At 55.7% G+C, this 18,976-nt stretch overlaps 3 protein-coding genes across 3 annotated transcripts; 1 reads left to right on the plus strand and 2 right to left on the minus strand.

Annotated features, from left to right (window-relative positions):
- Positions 1-595: 595 nt before the first annotated feature.
- On the minus strand, positions 596-871 carry BESB_084000 (uncharacterized protein; the record flags this gene model as incomplete). Its single annotated transcript, XM_029366750.1, has 1 exon — positions 596-871. One exon carries the CDS (start codon positions 869-871, stop codon positions 596-598), a length of 276 nt encoding a protein of 91 aa, XP_029217210.1.
- A 3,551-nt stretch (positions 872-4,422) lies between these two features.
- BESB_084010 (ribosome recycling factor protein) lies at positions 4,423-8,840 on the plus strand (the record flags this gene model as incomplete). The annotated part of the gene is made up of 6 exons (XM_029366751.1): positions 4,423-5,006; positions 5,544-5,804; positions 6,443-6,484; positions 6,965-7,021; positions 7,336-7,420; positions 8,754-8,840. 6 exons carry the CDS (start codon positions 4,423-4,425, stop codon positions 8,838-8,840), a joined length of 1,116 nt encoding a protein of 371 aa, XP_029217211.1.
- Positions 8,841-10,314: 1,474 nt separating this feature from the next.
- On the minus strand, positions 10,315-17,724 carry BESB_084020 (putative heat shock protein; the record flags this gene model as incomplete). The annotated part of the gene is made up of 11 exons (XM_029366752.1): positions 10,315-10,574; positions 11,000-11,186; positions 11,485-11,618; positions 11,972-12,122; positions 12,568-12,804; positions 13,205-13,435; positions 13,891-14,222; positions 14,538-14,673; positions 15,429-15,645; positions 16,064-16,667; positions 17,421-17,724. 11 exons carry the CDS (start codon positions 17,722-17,724, stop codon positions 10,315-10,317), a joined length of 2,793 nt encoding a protein of 930 aa, XP_029217212.1.
- Between the last annotated feature and the right edge of the window lie 1,252 nt (positions 17,725-18,976).

Genomic DNA, 18,976 nt, shown 5'->3' on the forward strand with positions numbered 1-18,976 from the left:
ACCATGCGGCAACGAAAAACCGGGATCCACAAGCAAGCTGATATTTCCGGAAGTTTCACTTTGTACACCCGAGCCTGCGAGGGAGCCACGGCTGACTGTGCACGCTTTGGCAACCGCGCACGAACAACAAAAATGGCGTGCCACTGTCGCGCATGGCCTCCAGCCAGTATGTGGAATCGCGCGCATGGCATTAAAACGCAGTATGCTTGAAGACTTTTCCGCTGCGGGACGACAATGCGGACTACTTTTGAGAAACGGAAATACTTCTGTAAACCTGCACAGAGTGAAGGCTTGTGGAGTCTACTCGAACTCCTGTGTCACAAGCTTCGGATGCTTCTTATGGTCCGCGAAGGATGTTGCTGGGAGACGGGAGTGTTCTGCACAACACCGCCAAAGCCGCCTGGTCGTTTGATTCAGACACATCAGCCGAGCCAGTGGTTGGTTGGGTGGCGGATGCATCGCCGCCCCCCATCCCCCTCCTTTTCCGGAACGTGAGTCTGTGGCAGCCACGACTTGAGCTTCGTTTGCTTTGCAGGGGTCTAAAAGGTAGCGACCACGGCGGAAGTAGCTGTGGTCACTACCCTTTACGAACTTGCTACGTCGAAGCGTCCCTGGCTGCGGCCTTTTCAGCTGCTTTCCGCGCCTCTTTCCGAGCTGCCGTTTCCACTCTCACGTAGTCAAGATTCGGGTCAACCAAGAAGTCAGGTTGGGCGTGCAGATCTAAGAGCACAACCGCGGCGAACCGCTGTTCCCGGCGGTCGCGGCGCAGCCGTAGTTCCTCCAGAAACCGCTGGCTGTTTCCGGTCCACTCGCCTCCCTCACCGTGAGAGGCAGCCGACTCTCTGCTGCCGCGTGGGTTCTTTGTCACCATCTCCGCAGACAATAGAAGCTCTTTTCTGAGGTCATCGACGTCGCCCTTGAAGACAGCCCAGGCTTCCACGTCTTCGGCGTCTCTTCCCTGCTCTTAGAGAATATCGGTCTCTATTTTTGTTAGTGAGTCGGTTTTCAAGTCCTTCACCGTTTCATGAAGCATCATGCAAGACTGTGCCAAGGGCGTCACCTGTTTTCATCACTTGCCTTTCGAGCTGCATAAACCTGGCAATCCTCCAGACGGCCGCCGTCAACTGAATCCCGTCAAGGTACGCCCCTGCCGATAGCCAGGTTTGCTCTGATGCTAGTGCCGATTCAACGAGCACGGCCAGAATATCGTCTTCAGGAAAATGCTGCGCGATCTTGCTGGCTTCCAGAGTACGCACATAGAGGAAAGAGTACGCCAAAAGGCGTGTTCACGGAGGTGCAGCTCTGACCGCTTCCAGAAGCCTCTAGACTGCGTAGCCGCCGAGAACCGCAACACAGATAACGGCAAGGACATGTTTCCATGTCTTCCGTATCCCCGACCTCCAGGCACGGAGCCGAGACGGGGCCCTAAAACGGTTTGCTCCCTTCCTTTCTGTCCTTTCCCTCGATCGGTGGCGGCGAGGCCTCTTTGAGGCGGCGTCGCCCTCTCCTTCGATTATCAGCTCGCCCCGATTCGCTGAGTTCTGTGTTTGTGCAGGCAACGCGGGGCGCGCGATCCCAGGGCGCGAGAAACCCGTGTTGGGGTGTCTTCGAAGTCTGTCGGCGCGAGCTACGCCTACAGATAGCCTGAGCAAAGTACGACAGTGACCGCCAGGTGAATTAGACAACGCGTGAGAGAGCCAGCGAACAATGGGCGTGATACCGACCTTGGCTCTGCTTGAACGTGCTCCATCACGCTGAGCTGGCGGCCAACGGATGGATGACTCGGTGATGCCGACTCAAACGCATACCGTCAGCCGAGGGCCGGACAAGAACTAGGGCGACGCACGCGTTCTCAAACGCGAGCGTCGAAGCTGTGAGCCAGGTCGTCTGCACCGTCCTCCAGCTGCATGTGCCGAGAAACCTCAAAAGTCACCTTCGAAAAAACGGACATGCCTCGGATCCCCATATATAATCGACAACAAGTATCTAATGCCGAAACGGTTTCTATGCAGAGACACAGCGTGCGTAACAGTGCGTCCTACACCGCGAGCGCGAGGAGGCAAGAAACATTCATGGTCGGAGCTGAGTAGTTTACACTGAGCCTTGCGGCTGTCGAGTGAGCGACGCACAACTTCCAGCCTCCACAACTGATGCATATGCATCGAGCACGTCTGCAACGCAGCCCTTGACGTGAGAGGCCGTTCGCTTCAATGCCGAGTGCGGGAAAAGTGTGCGTTCGCCTTTTTAGCTCACATGCTTCTCCCGTGCGAAGGCTCCTGGTGAAGCGCAGTTGCTGACACACGTGAGTTCCGGACAGCCGGGTGAGCCGTATCCGCGCTTCCGCCCGGCTATCAAGACATGCGCTTCGTGTAAGTAAACCCGACGCTGTGGAGTCACTCGCAGTGCGCAGATCGATATGTCCGGTTCCTAGAGCATGACTTACCTCAGCCTTCAGAAGCTCCGCGAAGGAATTCGAAGATGCCCTGTTGCGTGGCTGCTCCGCAAATTAAGGCAGGCAGGACGCGCACTCAGGGCAGCACTGGGTAGATACACTAAAGTCACATCTGAGTGGCATTTCTCGGCGGAACCCGAAACCGACTCCTTTCACGGGAGAGACAGTTTCAGCGGACAGAACGTCGTCTTGGCACGAGCCTCCCACTTTTTTTTATTTGCCTTGACCAGTTTTCCATTCGGCTTTCGCACGAGGAATCAAGGTCAGCCAGACTCCTGAATCGACTGAGGCGCCCAAAGGCACGCCAACTCTCCATGCGACAGCCCAGTACAGCCTAGCTCTCGAGACCCGCAAATCCCGAGGTGCGCCAAACGGCGAACGCTTACATTGAACCCGTCCGGAACCCTCATCTGTCGCACTGTGCCCTCGAGCTTTTGGGTTTGAAATCGTCCATGCTTTTTGAAAAGCTTGCTCACCGCGGTCGTCGCGGGTCCCAGTCGATTGCTGCGTGTGTAGCCCACACATCCACGAGACAAGCGAAGCGACGGCCCCTGGGCGGCCGCATCCTCGGCTCGAACCGACAGAGTTGAACCTGCGTGAAATGAAGCCTCTCGGTCAATTCTACCGCAGATCGCGCGTCAAGTCTCACTCTTTCGTCTATTCTTGCAGTTTCCAGGGTCACACGAGTCTGCGGCGGGGGCTCCGACGGCTGTCGCGCGCGGCCCCTTGTCTCTTCTGCAGCGCACCGCCGAGGAGGCTTTTCCGCCAGACAAGACAATGCTCTATTGTGCGTCTTCCCATCTCGCGCAACGGAACCCGCTTTTGCTTCCTCGCGTCCTTTTGCAGGCGCCGTCTCTTCTTCAGCAATCGGAATTCCTCTCGCTTGAAGAGGCAAGCGGTCTGCGGCCCTTCGATCGTCACTTCGCCAAACCCCGGGCACTTCGATCGCTAGTCATCACCCCCCACGTCCGCTTCTCGTCGTCTCGCCCCTTGTGTGCCGGAACGCGGGTTTCTTTGCCTGTTTTGCATTTCTTCCTTTTTCCGTCGAGCGAAAAAACGGCGGCGGAGGAGACACAGACATACGCCAAGCTCCTGCGGAGCCGCTGCCGTCGCATTCAGCCATCGAGAGACACCGGAAAACTCGTTTTGGGCACAATCGAATTGAGGGTTGCGACCCGTGCGCGCGTTCCTTCTCTTTTTCTTCTTCCCCTCTCCTCCTCGCGGTATAGACGGCGACATTTTCTTGAAGAAACGGAGAAACAAAAAGGACGCTCGGGTATGTGAGCTGGCGCTTTGCTCCCTGCGGAAAAATGCTGCAAAACGAAGGCATCAGGCCGAGCGAGCCTTCCACCTACGTATTCGGTTTCCGCTTCTGAAATTTTCCTTCCTGAACCCTTCGCCTTCTTCCCGCTGAGTGATTCACGAAAAAGACACCGGCACCATCACCGGAGTTGCAGTTTAGCCTTTGGAGCTCGCTCTGCCAGGGCGAGCGCCCTGCCTTGCGCGGCATCGAGAAGAGACAACATTCTCCTGTGCGATGCGATGGCCTCTACCGCCTTGGTGTCGCGCGCCGCGTGTAGCCTATCTGATCCAGCGTCTTGACGATGCATTGAGTTATTCCTCTGCGTAGCGACCGACACGACTTCGGGTGAGCATGCGGCTCAGTGATGCGTGCAGGAGACCCGTACGAGCAAATTCAGCATAGAGGCGCTCTGCTTGCTTAATCTGTGGAAACCATGGCATTGCTCCCCCTTGCGAAAAAAAACATGAAGTCCTCGCGCTCTCTTCTTTTGTTCTTCCTTTCTGCGCGGCTTGTCTGCCTTTTCTTCGTCCTGCTTTGTCTCCTCTATTTGCCTTCTCTCTCTCATTCTGCTAGCGCTTACGCCAGAGCACACGTCAACGCCCCCCGTGAAACACCGTATTCCTCTTTTCTCGACAGTGCGAACCGACTGCTGCTCCCGGGCGCCTCGATGGCTGCGCGCCCTTCTTGTTCAGCTTCGCCGTTTCGGTCGTTGCTTCCGTCTCCCTCTCTTCTCTCCTCGACAGTCTCCCTCTGCATCTTTGCTCCCCGACATGGCCTAGCCGCCGCGTTTGTTCCTTCGCACGTCAGCTCTGCATGCACAGCTCTTTCCGCAGGATCTTTCGTGTCTCCGTCCTTGCTTTCGCCGTATTCGTCTGCTGCCTCGCGCCTGTCTGCCTCTCCTCTCGGCGCGCGGCCGCCGTCTCTTCCTCCTCTCTCCCTGCAGCTTTCGCGCGGCTTTCGCTACGCGCCGGCCTCCAGCCTCTCGCCGCCACGCTTGCGGCCTTCGGCGCTCTCCTCGCCCGCCTCGCTTTCCTCTTCTTCGTTGCTCAGCCGCCGGCAGGGAGGCGGCGACAGGGAGAAGAGGGGCAAGAAGGCCGAAAAGGACAAGCGCCGCGACGCCGAAGCAGAAAGACCTGAGAAGTTCGCGGATTGGACTGAAGATGCCTTCCTCAGCAGAGCCGCGGAAGGCCTGCAGAGCGCTGCCGAGCGCGTGAAGGTGCGCCTCGCGCAACTGCGGCCTGAACCGGCAAGGTGAGGCAGCCGCTGAAGGAGGTCTTATAGGAAAAGCCAAACATTGACCGACAGAGCGGGAGGAGTAACACTCGTGGAGAGAAACGCCGCCGTGGACGCGCAGATGTGAAGACGTCGTGCAATCATTGGAAAGGGGAGAGTTTGCACGCGGGAGATGAGGGAGAAGAGTTAAAGGCAGCAAAAATCCGTGCCTTTCCAGAATTCTCCCTGTTCTGCCTGCGCCCTTCTGTGTGGACTTGTTTCACATTGGCTGCCGCCACTTCGGAATCTCTCCCAGAAGGGATCCAGGAATGGCGGCTTCCCTTCTGGAAGCGTCTCGGCACGATTTCGTAATTGCGCCTCAACACTCACATTCGCTGTACACTATTCGACTCTCCCTGCACCTGCCTATGTCTGCCTCTATGTACTGCACGCATCCTTATATTCTGTGTTGGTGTGCTCGATGCCGCCCTCTCCGCTTCTCGCCGTCGCTCTGCCCCCTCCGTCTCCTCAGGTTTCTGTCTCCCTGTTCCTGCTTGTTTCCTCGTTTGTTTTCAGCGTACCTTCGCTGGAGAAAATCATCGTCCACGTGACCACGCCGTCCGCTTCGGGGGTGGGTGCGGCTGCAGCTGTCTCCGCGCCTGTGCGCTCGATCGTCTCCCTGCGCCACGTCTCCTCCTCGACGCTGGCGCTGCGACCCCTAGATGGCTACCAGCATGCGCTCGCGGCGATTGAGAAGGCGCTGTCGAGCTCCTCGCTCGGCGTCTCAGTCAGCATGCGCCGAGCCGAGGGTGCCGGCGCCAAGAGCGGCAACTCGACGTAAGCCAGCAGGCGCGTTGATGAGAGGTCCGCGGAATGCATGGCGTGCGATCTGCGGACAGCTAGTCCGCATGCGGAAAGCCGGAGGCCGAGGGGAGAGAAAGGCCGCGAGAAACGCAGGAGAGTGCGCGCCCAGGCGAGAAAACGCCGAGAAGGAACTCGGCGCCGCAACTTGCGAGGGCCCCTGGCGGCGCAGACGAGGCAGCAAGGCATGCTGGCGCCGCGCTGGATGAGATAGGTCTAGGCTCAGAACCCGAGAGAGGCAAATCGGAGGGACAGATACGGATGCGTACGAATGCAGTTGAGAGCCCCTTTGTCGCCCTCGATTCCTCACTGGGATCGCCGTTGTCGCCTGGCAGCAAACGCGTGACTCGCGGGCCTTCCCTACTCATGCTAGCGTACAGGTGACGTCAGTTCGAGATGCGTAAGTCCTCTGTGTCCTAAAGCGAGTGGGCGAGTACGCGGCGCAATACCGCGCCGCCGATGCCTGCCGCCCTTTCGGCACCCGCGTGAATTTCCAACTCGGGGTCTGCCTGGTCGTTTGCGTGGAAAAGGGGAACTTCGTGCGCACCTAAAAGAGTGCGTGCCTCATCTACGTGCGGGCGTGCTGTTCACTGTCGATTCGAATCTGCGTGCAGGGAGATCTTCGTTGAGTTTCCGCCTCTGACTCAAGAGCGGAGGTAAGCCTCCAGCGCGGATCCCGGAGCACACGCTTAACACGCGCTTTGACCCTAAACCCAAGATTTAGTATGTACCGTTTGGATGAGTATATATGCATGTGCGTCGTTACGACGGCCGTGCTGTATGCCATTATTGAGCTCGTTAGGTTCCCATCTGACTGACTGTCATTACGGCGAGTTGGCCTACTGGTTTAGATGTGGAAGGTCTTTGCGTCTCGACGCATTGCCGTCCCCGTACCGACTTATTCTTGCATCAAGCCGTGCGAGTCTACGCGGACTTCTCTGCAGCAGGTCGCAGCGCTCGTCCGCTAAGGTTGACAGCCGCGTCGCATCTTTGGCTCCACATTCGTCGCATGTCGACTACAAGCCTCTCGCACCCTACATCTATTCAAAGGCGTGTACCTTCTGTGCTTCATGAGGGACTCACTGGGAGACTGCGGCACCGACTAAGCCACGAGATATCCTCTCTTGTTTTTTCAGGCTGCAGCTGGTGAACGAAGCGAGAGCGGAGGCAGAGGAAGGGCGGGTTTCTCTGAGGTGAGCGCACCGGAGCGCATGCCCGAGAAATGAAGGATCTCCCTTGCGCATTTGCAAGCAGGCACCCGCCCAGGAGCGCTTAGAATATAGCTTACTGTAGGCTGCATATTTCGCTTTTCAGTTGTTCTGCTCCAGATCGCAGGACAGCCCCTCTGCCATTCTGCGACAATCACAGTAGGGTCTGACTTTGTCGGCAGCGCATGCAATCTGGAATCGCAAAGAGGACGCCGAATGCGTGAAAACGCATTCGGCCTCCTGATACAGCATTGACAGGTTATGCTCCTGTCGTCGGCCTGGTCTCGCTTTCTGAACAGACGCTTCCGCAGAGACCTCGTCGAGGAGTTGCGAGCTGTGAAGAAGGCTGGGGGCATTGGAGAAGACCGCATTGCGAAGCTGCAGGTATGTTCACTGGTGACCTGCGTCGGTGGATCTCAATGCCGCGCGGATCGTTTACCTTCGACCGCGAGTCGAAACGCGACTAAACGTGGTGCTTCCGCTGTGGAGATTAGCCCCGTGTCTGATGCATTCTTGCACACTAACAGCGACGTGGACCCTGACATGTTGCTCTTCCCAACCCCTCGCTACGCACTCGCTTTACATGCACGCCATGTCGGCGCAAAGGACGGCGCCGAAGGATACTCTCAGATATCTGCGCATACATGCCAGTGTGTCCCGAAGTGAGGCTGCGTGCGCGCTGTGTGCGACAATGTTGGAAAACTGGAAGCTTGCCTCTGCAAACCGATATATATACCTGTTTCTGTTCGATGCCGTTTATCTATCTTTATCTATCTCTATATCTGTCTATATCTATCTATCTATATCTATCTATATCTATCTATATCTATCTATATCTATCTATATCTATCTATATCTATCTATATCTATCTATATCTATCTATATCTATCTATATCTATCTATATCTATCTATATCTATCTATATCTATCTATATCTATCTATATCTATCTATATCTATCTATATCTATCTATATCTATCTATATCTATCTATATCTATCTATATCTATCTATATCTATCTATATCTATCTATATCTATCTATATCTATCTATATCTATCTATATCTATCTATATCTATCTATATCTATCTATATCTATCTATATCTATCTATATCTATCTATATCTATCTATATCTATCTATATCTATCTATCTATCTATCTATCTATCTATCTATCTATCTATCTATCTATCTATCTATCTATCTATCTATCTATCTATCTATCTATCTATCTATCTATCTATCTATCTATCTATCTGTCTATCTATCTATCTATCTATCTATCTATCTATCTATCTATCTATCTATCTATCTATCTATCTATCTATCTATCTATCTATCTATCTATCTATCTATCTATCTATCTATCTATCTATCTATCTATCTATCGGTATCTGCCTGTATCTACGTATCTACATTTTACCACTAATTCTGCGCATGTGTCAGGACATACGTTTATACCTCAGGCCTCGTGGACGCTTACTCGGACGCGGATGCGGGCTCTGTGCATGAATAAGCTTTTGAACCGCTAACGATGATGTGCATGCGTGCTCATCCGGCCTCCGGAGGGGCTCTCTCACATGCGTTTTCCGGTGCGTTTGTTCTCGTCCTTCTTGTGCAACGAGGTTGACGAGTGTACTGTACATGCTGACAGCGTTGCTTGGGCGCATGCAAGTTCAATTTCAGCGGCTCCCCTCTAGTGCGCGTGTGCTCAGGATCGGGTGCAGCAAGCCACAGAGAAGAAGATCGCAGAGATTGACGGTGCCCTTACCTCCAAAGAGAAACAGCTTCAGTTGAAATAACTGGGGTGGTTGGCAGTGAGAGGCACTTCTTCTGTACCTTGGCTCCTCTAAATACGAACGATCACTCTTCTGAGAACCAAAAGACTGTAGTTTCCTTGCATACGCATATATATTTATATATACGTTATTGCTTAAGTGATGCAGTTCGTCTGTGCTGCCCGTTGGAATCGCGTTCAGCCAGGCACGCGCGGATCGAGCTGCGTTACCCTCCCTCTTCCTGCACGCACACGACTGCGCTGGAGACATCCCACTGTCGCAGCTGCAGTACGTGGGACGCTCATTCAGCGCAGGCGCACACAAGCGAACGCACAATACTTGTGCGGCTTTCAATCTATCCGCCAATACATACACATAAATGTAGTGATATGTTTGGGTTTGCTTGCGATTCGCGGGGAAGGCTACGGCAGGCTGGTACGCTCTCCCGGTAAGCCTGCGAATTGCTTTTCCGGGGAAGGTTTTCTTTGTAGCGCCGCCAGTTTGATGACGACGCGTCACCAGAGTGCGTACGCGGGGCGAGCTGAGCTCCTGAGAGCAGCTCTCCTCCTTCAATCCTTTCCTCTTGCCAGGGCGATGTGCCACGCGTTGTCAGTTTATACTTTTTCTGCTCAATGCCTCTTCGCGTTTTGCCGGACTGACCTTCAACGGCGGCCTGGAAACAGCACCTGATTTCGATGAATACCCGCATAGGGTTGCAAACAAGGTAGTGGGGCCAGTGCAACCCTATATGTAGTTTGTATGCTTAGCGCCCGTTGGCGGTACAGCCCGATGGCGCTGCGCCCGCAGCAGCACGCCAACTTTATATATATATATATATATATATATTATATGCAAACATCTGCCAACGACATAATCGAGGTATCGTCACAGGCAAACGGAAGCGGGTTCGAATGAGTGCTTGTGGTTTATATACACGCACCTATCTAGCTATCTAGTTATTCCTCTCCATGAGAGTGATTGTGGAACTCGAGGAACGGACGCCTGGCTGACATGCAGGTTGTTGTGTGCGTGAGGATTTTGTCCTTCGAGGGCGAAATTCTGCTCTGTTGCGACTACGTGTACGCCCGTCTACACTTTTTAGGGTAGCAGCATGAGCTGCAAAAACGAGCGTCTTCGCGGCCGTCTCGTTGACGCAGCGTACCGCTGTCGCCTCCCCCAAGTGAGTCCATGGAAAACCGGGCCTTTATCTGAAACACACGCCACCCACACCTATTGCCGTACCAAGTGCGCCGATATGTTCCGGGCACCTTCGGCTAAATGAGCACGCCAGCATGCATGCCCGGGGATGCGTACGACATACATAAATGGACACACACACTACCCACGCATATATGTAAATAGATATATACTATCATATATATACATATGTATTTACGTATGTATACGGGTTTTCACTGGGCGGTTCCGCACATACATACCCGCAAACGGGTTGAGAACGAAGTTGCCAGTCCCTCCCGTTTTTTGAACTGGCGCCTGTTTAGTATCGGAATTTCTTGGCGTTCGTAGTGTGCATTGCGGAGGAGCGGTTCGTGTAGCTCTCAGTTCGACTGCCTATGGAAAGCGTTCTCGAATCAGGCGTCAAGCTGCCGTCATCCATGTCTGCGTCTGCGGCGAGACCGGGGCCCTTTCGGGTGCTTTGGGCTCCGGTCGGAGGCGCGACGACCGTCGTGGTCCAAAGCCACTTGCGCGCCTCAGGATCCCAGTCGCAGACGACGCGCGAATCGGCGACAACTTCGCCTGAAAAGAAAAGCGAAGGCTTTAAAAAAGGAGGTGAAACACATGCGTCTACGGAGAGGCGCGAAGCACACAGACACTAGCAAGTCGCATGAGGTGGCCAACGGCAAGAGCCGCTTGGCTGCATATGCATTCAAAATACAACACATAACTTCACACACCGAATCAAGCACACAGATACATGTATATATATATATATATATATATCGGTTAAGCCTTACGAGATGAACACAAAGGAATCAGACGTAAAGCATCCATCCATCCATCCATCCAGTGGAACGGTAACGTCTCGCTCCGTATCCTATTCTCTACACATAGATTTATATAGATTCATCACAAACATATATTCATGCATAGAGCCATGCATTAACCGCCTGCACCCCTGCATATCTCCACATTTCTCGGGTTTGGGGATTCGCGCGTTCTACCTTTGAGCAGCTTCAGGGAGAGCTCCGAGACGATGTGTCTCTCAATGAATCGCTTCAGCGGCCGCGCCCCATATGCCGGATCGAACGCCTCGTGGACAACGTGATCACATGCACGGTCGGTAGTCACGAGGTCAATTCGCTTTTCCGCCAGGCGCTCGCGCACGTCTTGCATCTGCAGGCTCATCACCTGCAAAAAGCAACGCGCGCCACGCCAGCGGGCCGAGGCATCGGCTCAGGGACGACTCAACTCCATACGCATATACCAACATACGTCCACACGCACGTACATGCGACATACGCGTATCCTGGTGCGCGTGGCCTGCGCGAGGCGAAATCAGTGAACCCTGGCGGCCTTTTTTTTCATAGGCCCCGTGCGTCTGCAGCACACCCAGCAAGCGGCAGACGCGCCTGGCGCGCCCTCCTGTTCCTTCCAGGCAAAGCAGTTGGTATTCTGTTCTGATGCCTCGCGGCGTGCCGCTCCCTACCTGCCGCAGATTCAGGTTCGTGAGGGCCTTGAACAGCACAATGTCGTCAAGGCGATTGAGCATCTCGGGGCGGAAGAACTTGCGCACCTCCATCATGACCATCTCCTTCGCCGCGGCCTCCGCCGCTGCGTGCTCTGCCGACAGTTTGCGCACCGCGGAAAGACAGGGACACCACTTCGCGCTTTGCGGCGTCTCCCCAGCCGCCAGCGGCGAGAGAGACGTTCCGCTGCGCCTCTAGGCCGCTCGAGTCCCTGCGCAGCATCCCTCACCGCGCGAGAAGCAGCCCTCTTTTGTCGAGGGCATTCCACCCCCCGGTGAGGTGACTCGCCCCTGGACAAGAAACGTGGGTTCTTTGTTTCATTGATTCCGCTGCGAAGTGCTTGAGAAGATAATAGGTTAGACGATAACTATTGCAAACATAGTGCCGGTCCAACAACACGTGTTGAAGCAACAAAGATAATTCCGGTGAGTTCCGCCGCTACCTCACCATCTGTGCCGGCGCGCTGCGCGGCCTCGAGAAGGTACGTGGCGCCGAGATTCGAAGTCAAGATGAGGATTGTATTCGAGAAGTCGACCGTGCGGCCCTGGCTGTCCGTGAGCCGCCCGTCGTCCAGCACCTGCAGTAGCACGTTCCAGACCTGCAGTCACAGACACCGCGGAGAAAACGACAACGTGGCTCCAATCGCCGATGCTGTGTATCTCCCCAACGCGCGCCTTCAGTGCCTGCGGCCCAAAGTCTTGTTCAGGCGCTCATTCACCATCGCCTACCTTGTTGCGGCTTCGTACCGACTGTGACTGTAGCACAGATCAGTCCCTTAGCTAGGCAGGTTGCTCCCGCGCTCCTTTCAGTTCGTGCTCCAGTACGCGCCCCGCTCAAACGCGTTTCCCCCTGCGCGGACTGGGATGACTCTACATTTTTAGAATCAATAGTTCCCCTAGCGTTGCGCACTGAGAGGGTTCGTAATGAAGCGTTACGTGAATAAAGTGGAATAACTTGTATTTTTGAAACCACGCCCTCTTGAGTCGGATCTTCGGCGGGTGTGCGGCAGCCGCGTTGCGCCGTTCGCATCTTGGGAGCCGCACCTGCGCGTGGGCCTTCTCGACTTCATCGAAGAGGACGACGCTGTAGGGGTTTCGGCGGATTTCCTCCGTCAGCTGCCCGCCCTCGTCGTGCCCTACGTAACCCGGCGGCGCGCCAATCAGCCGCGAGACAGAGTGCTGCTCCATGTACTCGCTCATGTCGAGCCGCACGAGTCGGTCTTTCGTGTCGAACAGCGACTCCGCGACGCGCTTGCAGAGCTCAGTCTTGCCGACGCCCGTCTGCCAGCGATGCACGACACCAACGGCGGGGTCAGCGCGTCGGTTTAGGTCGCCGTAAGAGGTGCGAGGAAACGCGTGCGTCCGCCGAGCAGAGACCGGCGAAAACGAGAAAACGCACGCTCGCCGCTCACAGAAAGCCGCTACAACTTGATATTCAACTGCGTGAATTTGTCTGTAGGTTTGCTGCAGCTCTCACGGGTGCTCCACGCGTCGCGCACTCTCCGCCTGTTGACTGCAGCCTGGATGCCCACGCGTCTTTCAGACCGATCGCCGTTCAGGGACGCGGACGCGGGCGTCAGCGTGGCACGCAACACCGAACTCTGACCCCGCCCGCCTGCGCGACTCCCCCGCCTCGTGCACCGCGTCTTTCGCCCCTTTCTGTGGGCGGCGTATGGCTTACGGGGCCCAGGAAGAGGAAGCTACCGATCGGTTTGTTGCGCTTGGAGAGGCCCGCGGCGGAGCGCAGAATCGCCTGCGTGACCGCCTCGACGGCCTGCGACTGACCAATGACCTGCTCGGCGAGCGTCTCGCGCAGGGACAGCAGTCTATCGGTCTCGCTCTGCGTGAGCTTGTGAACTGGAATGTTTGTCCAGCGGTGAACGACGTCGGCGATCTGCTCAGGCCCCACAACCTGACGCGCAACAGCAGAAAAGACGAAGCGGCCGCTGAGTGCCTCGGGCGACGCGGCGCTGCCGACCGCCGGCAGCGACCTGCAAGGCGACGCCCCCACGCTCTCCTGCGTGCAAGAGCGGCGGCGGTAGCATCCGCTGCATGCGAGACGGGCGCGCTGCGGCGGGCTGCCTGGGAAGACCACGTCGCCTCAGGGCCGCGCGTGTGAACTGAACTTCTCTCCATCCCGCGAGCAGCGAACTCCACGCAGAGACGACGCCCCTTCGTCCCTCCCCCCCCTCTTTCCTCAACCCTCCGACGCGAAGTGCGCCGCGCCTCTGAAGCAGGGCTTCTGGGTCTGTCCTAACACGATGGTCACGAAACGCAAACGAGAGCTTGAAACTTAAGCGCTAGGCGCCACGCCCTCGAGGCGCCCCGGAGGGTCGGGGAGGCGCGCTGGCACACTCGGAGACTTACCTCTGTGAGCAGAGGCTTGTGCGTGCGCTCGTATTCTTCCTGTTCCTGCTGCAGCTTCTTGAAACGCGCCTCGACGCCGGGGAGCGCATCGTACTTGAGCTCCGCGACGAGATCGAGGTCGCCCATGCGCTGCGCGCGCTCGATTTTGGCCTTCAGCTCGTCTTGCTTCTGCGCCAACTTGCCTAGCTCGTCGATGCGGGACTTCTCCTGAGTGTACTGAAGGTACAGAGGGCGCAGGTCGTCTTCAATCGTCGCCAGATGCTGCTTCACCTCCGCCAAGCGCTTCTGCGACGCAGGATCGCGCTCCTTCTCCAGCGCCAAAACCTCAATCTCTAGCGACAGGAAACCGACAGAAAACCGTGAAACCCAAACTCCACACCCTCCACCATTATGGCTGGTGCATGCACCCATGTAATCGCCTCGCCATCCGTCACCAGTCCCTCTCTACCTATCTGTGAATACAACGACGCACTTGCATGCATGAACCCACTTCAAATATATATTTATATATGAGATATTGGCTGGTACATTTATCTTCATCGATTCGTTTATATTGAGCAGATTCATGTGGATCGCGACGATGAAACTGCAGACGCCGCCGCGTGCGCGCATGCGTGTTGGATGGGCCGCTAAGGAGGCGTCTTTACCGAGCTGAACTTTTTGCCGCTCGAGAACGTCAAGTGCCTCCGGTTTGCTGTCGACTTGAACGCGCGCAATTGCACAAGCTTCATCCATCAAGTCGATCGCCTTGTCCGGTAGAAAGCGCGTCGTGATGTATCGGTCCTGCGAATCGGCAAAGCCCTGCTCGACGCGTGGCACGACTTCGCTCGATATCCCCCCGTGCACCAGCATTAATGCGTATATGCATATATACATATATACGTGCATGCAGCATATATATATATATGTACACACGTATATAGACACACACATGTATATATATATATATTTACACATGGATTTTTCACATATACATACATACACATTTACGCCACCTATCTATATGTCAGTCCATGTATATATATGAATATGTATCAGACTTTTGGGGCAGGGTATGCGCCACCATGCACCGACTCCTCGAGAAAGGCACTGCTGGCTGAAGCACGTGTCTCTACGTAAGCGACACATTCGCGGCTGCGCGCGAATCCAGACTCGCAAAAGTGCTACTCCGCATTCACGCGAGTCTATTCGCGGGTGGCGACTGCCTTATCCGAAAGACCCGCGCGCACGTGGGGAGGCATGTTCACCGACCGAATCCGAAGACTCCATCGCGCGCCCGAATCGGAATATCGCAGCGAACTCAAAAATTCATGCATACGCCACCGCATGGCCGCATGCACTCAGAAAGAGGTAGACTACCTACCTAGCTACCGATCTACCTAGCCACTTATATATATATATATATATATATATATGTAAAGTGTGTATATATGCATATAGGTAGAACATATATATATATATATATATATATAGTGTATGAAGTAGTGCATGCCGAGGACGTCGTCTCCGCGTTGAGAGTTGGCGGCGACTGCCCTCACCGCGAGCTGCGCCGCCTCGACGAGCGCGGTGTCAAGGATGCGGACGCCGTGGTGAGTTGCGTATCGGTCCTTCAGGCCTCGGAGAATTGAAATCGTCGCTTGGACGGAGGGCTCGTGGACGTGGACTTGCTGAAAGCGCCGCTCAAACGCCGCGTCCTTCTCCACGTACTTTCGGTACTCGTCCAAGGTCGTTGCGCCGATGCACCGAAGCTCGCCTCTGCATGAAGCGACAAACCGCCGAATCTAAGTTCTTGACAATGCACGTCTTGCAAAGGGGCGGCGTGGGTAATTCTCATCTCTACGCGCCTCCCCCCCCCCCCCCCCCCCCCCCCGCCCCCCGCCCCCCAAGTCCGACCCCCAGACAGAAGGAGACGCAACGCGGCCGCACGAGTCCCTGACCCTTCGCAGCGAACAGGCTGCCATGTGGGGCAGGTTTCGTGGGGCCTTGCGTGGACGGCTGAGAATGCACAGAGCATGCAAGATTCGCATGCAAATTCGCATTCTTTCGCCGGGTCGTCGCACACGCGTGAGTGCATCCACCTCTCCGCGAGCCACCGTATTGCATCCGACGCCGACTTAACACTTCTACTTGAATCTTGTTCAGTTCAGCTCAGGTCGACTTGTTTCTTGGGTACCTCGCGAGCATGGGTTTGAGGAGGTTGGCGGCGTCTAGGGCGCCGTCGGTTTTGCCGGCGCCGAGGATGGTGTGGATCTCGTCGATGAAAAGGATGACTTTTCCCTCGGCGTCACGGACTTCCTGGAGGACGGCTTTGAGGCGCTCTTCGAACTCGCCGCGGTACTTGGCGCCGGAGATGAGCGCGCCGACGTCGAGGGAGATGAGGCGGCAGTGGAGACTGCTGGGGACGTCCTTCTCGACGATGCGTCGCGCCAGACCCTCGACGACGGCGCTTTTGCCGACGCCGGGCTCGCCGATGAGCACCGGATTGTTTTTGGTGCGTCTGCAGAGGATGCGAATCACGCGCCGAATCTCGTCCTCGCGCCCGATGACTGGATCCAGTTTGCCCTTCTCTGCGAGGTCGGTGAAGTCCACGCCGTACTTTTTCAGCGCGTCAAACGTCGCGTCGTCCTCCGCAGAACTCACCGCGCGCGAGCCGCGCACCGCCTTCGCCTTCTCCTCGAGCTGCTTCAACGTGAAGCCGGCTTCAGTCACCGCGCGTTTCAGCGTCTTGTCCGCCACCAGCGCGAGAAACAAACTGTCAATTGACATGTGTGTGTCGTCTGCAAGCGCGCAAAAGGCCCAAGCGAGCAACTTCCACGCCACGGCTGTGCACAGCGGGTAGGGTAGCTTACCTGTACCCGTGGATACTGCAGCCTGGAAGTCGTTTTCTCAACAGCGCACGCGCTTCGCATCAAGCTAAACGCACCCTCGGCCTTCACACACATACTCACATGCCTGCGTCGAGAGAAGAACGCATGCGCGCTGGGCGGCAAGCCCCGCGGTGGGCGCCGGTGGGTGATTCCGTATGGCTGTCTGCAATCGCTTTGCGAGCCACGCAGACGGAGTCGAGATGAGACGGACACACGAACATGCGTTCGTTCCCATGCATCTGTGCATCAAGACCGAAACTACCGATTGCAGATTTTAGAGGCCAACTTCCCAGCGGTCGCCGCATGCAAGCCGCGCCCGCAGCGGGGCTTCCGCGACGCTTTTCCGTGCTGACGCTCAGGCGCTTCTCAGAACGCGACCAAAGGAGGCTTCCTCTCTCATCCACCAACAATCCAAGAAGATTCGAGTACATATACATAGACATATACACACATACATGCATACATGAGAACATATATACACCTATGTAATAATATATATATGAATAGGTAGACATAGATGGCTCAAGGCGAGCGCCACCACACTCGTGTTTGATCATCGCCTGACGCGATTCATCGATGAGCCAATCTGTAGGCGCTACATACGCGGCTGAATATTGCTCGCGGAGGTCTCTCTCGAGAAGGGCTGACCCGCATCGTACTCACTCATTTGTTTCTGGAAGTCCTGCGCCTGTCTGAGGACGCTCATCATGGCGTGGTTGGGCGAAGGGAAGTCGGGCGGCGGCGTTTGCTGAGGGAACTTGAGCACGAGTTTGTGGACTTCCTCCTGGCACTGCGCAAAGTCGCCAGTCGACTGCGTGAGGACTTGAGTCGCAAAGCTCTGCTTGTCGCGAAGCATCGCGTCAAAGACATGCGCAGGATCGAGCTGCGGATTTTTCCGCTCTTTGCAGAGCTCTTGACCCGCGAGGAAGGCCTTTTTGACCAGCGTCGTCCACGACTCGGGATCCATCTTGGAGAAAAAATAATACGGAAGGAACGGAGAGGGGAAAGCTGCCGCTGCTCAATCCGTAGGGTGAAACTCGTGAGGGCGGGCGATAAAGTTCGCTATAAGACTCGCAAAAACAGGCGACGCGCTGCCGCCGCGGGAGGAGCAGCAGCCGTGAACAAAAAATTAAGTAGCAAAAAACTGAGCGGACAGAGGAGAGCGAGCGCGAAATGGACGTGGAGGGATTCAAATGAAGGGTCGGGGATAGGCAGGAGCTGCTCGACTCGACACGAGTCGAGACACGCACACATGCGGAGCTCAAGAAAACTGGAAAACGTCCGCGAGATGCAAAGGGGACTGAGAAATCCCTGCAGACGAAACAGTTAAGCGAGTGTGTAACGGATGGAAGGAGGAAGAAAGCGTGAGAACTAACTCGGTGCAGCACGATGCGGCGAAGCGAAGGCCGCAGCAACGAGCCACCAGATGGAGAGAATTGCACAAACACAGCGCCACACAGAAAGCGAGAGACCTCCAGCGGCCAAACAAGCACTCTCACTTTCGTTGGCCTTCAAAACTGCTCACGAGGAGCGAAACTTTGACAAAAAAAAAGCGACAGCACCTAACCGCCCCAGGATTGTTGGGCTGCAGGTCAGCTGACTTTGCCGCGGGCGCGGGAGAAACTGGGAGAAGAGTGAAATTCACCGCGAGCCCTTCTTCGAGTCTCGGATTTAAAGGACGCACCACACGTCCCCAACGTGGCAGTTCACTTCTCAAACCGACAGCAAGCCTCGTCGCGCGACTCGAGAGTCCTGCGACAGGGAACGGGACTCGTCCGCGACCGCGAGCTCCGCCAGTCACCGTTGAGGAAGCTGCTGGCAGCCCTTAATCTGGGGCTTGTCTCGGAAAAATGTGTCGGAGAAAGGGAAAGTTTATAAAAACTTGGCGTGTCTCTCCGAGCTTCGAATTCGCGCGTGGCGCGTGGCATGGAGCAAAAAAGCGGGTAGTTTAGCCAACTTCTTTTTAGGCACACTGGGTGGGGGGGAGCGCAGCGAGAGACATGCGAGGCGCTGCACTCGTCGCCTTGGAGCCGTGCGAGGCTTCAGCGAGGGAGCACGCTGTCGGTTTTTCTTGGCGTTTTCCTCTCGATTTCGCTTCGCGTCGTTACCCGCGTGGCGCACGTCTTCGGCGCACCCCAAGGGCACCTAGCAACTTCAATCATCAATATATATTGGTACAAAGAAGTTATTATATCCTCCGTATAAAGCAGTCATTAAGA

Source organism: Besnoitia besnoiti, chromosome VIII, assembly GCF_002563875.1.
Source record: "Besnoitia besnoiti strain Bb-Ger1 chromosome VIII, whole genome shotgun sequence".
Lineage (NCBI taxonomy): Eukaryota > Apicomplexa > Conoidasida > Eucoccidiorida > Sarcocystidae > Besnoitia > Besnoitia besnoiti.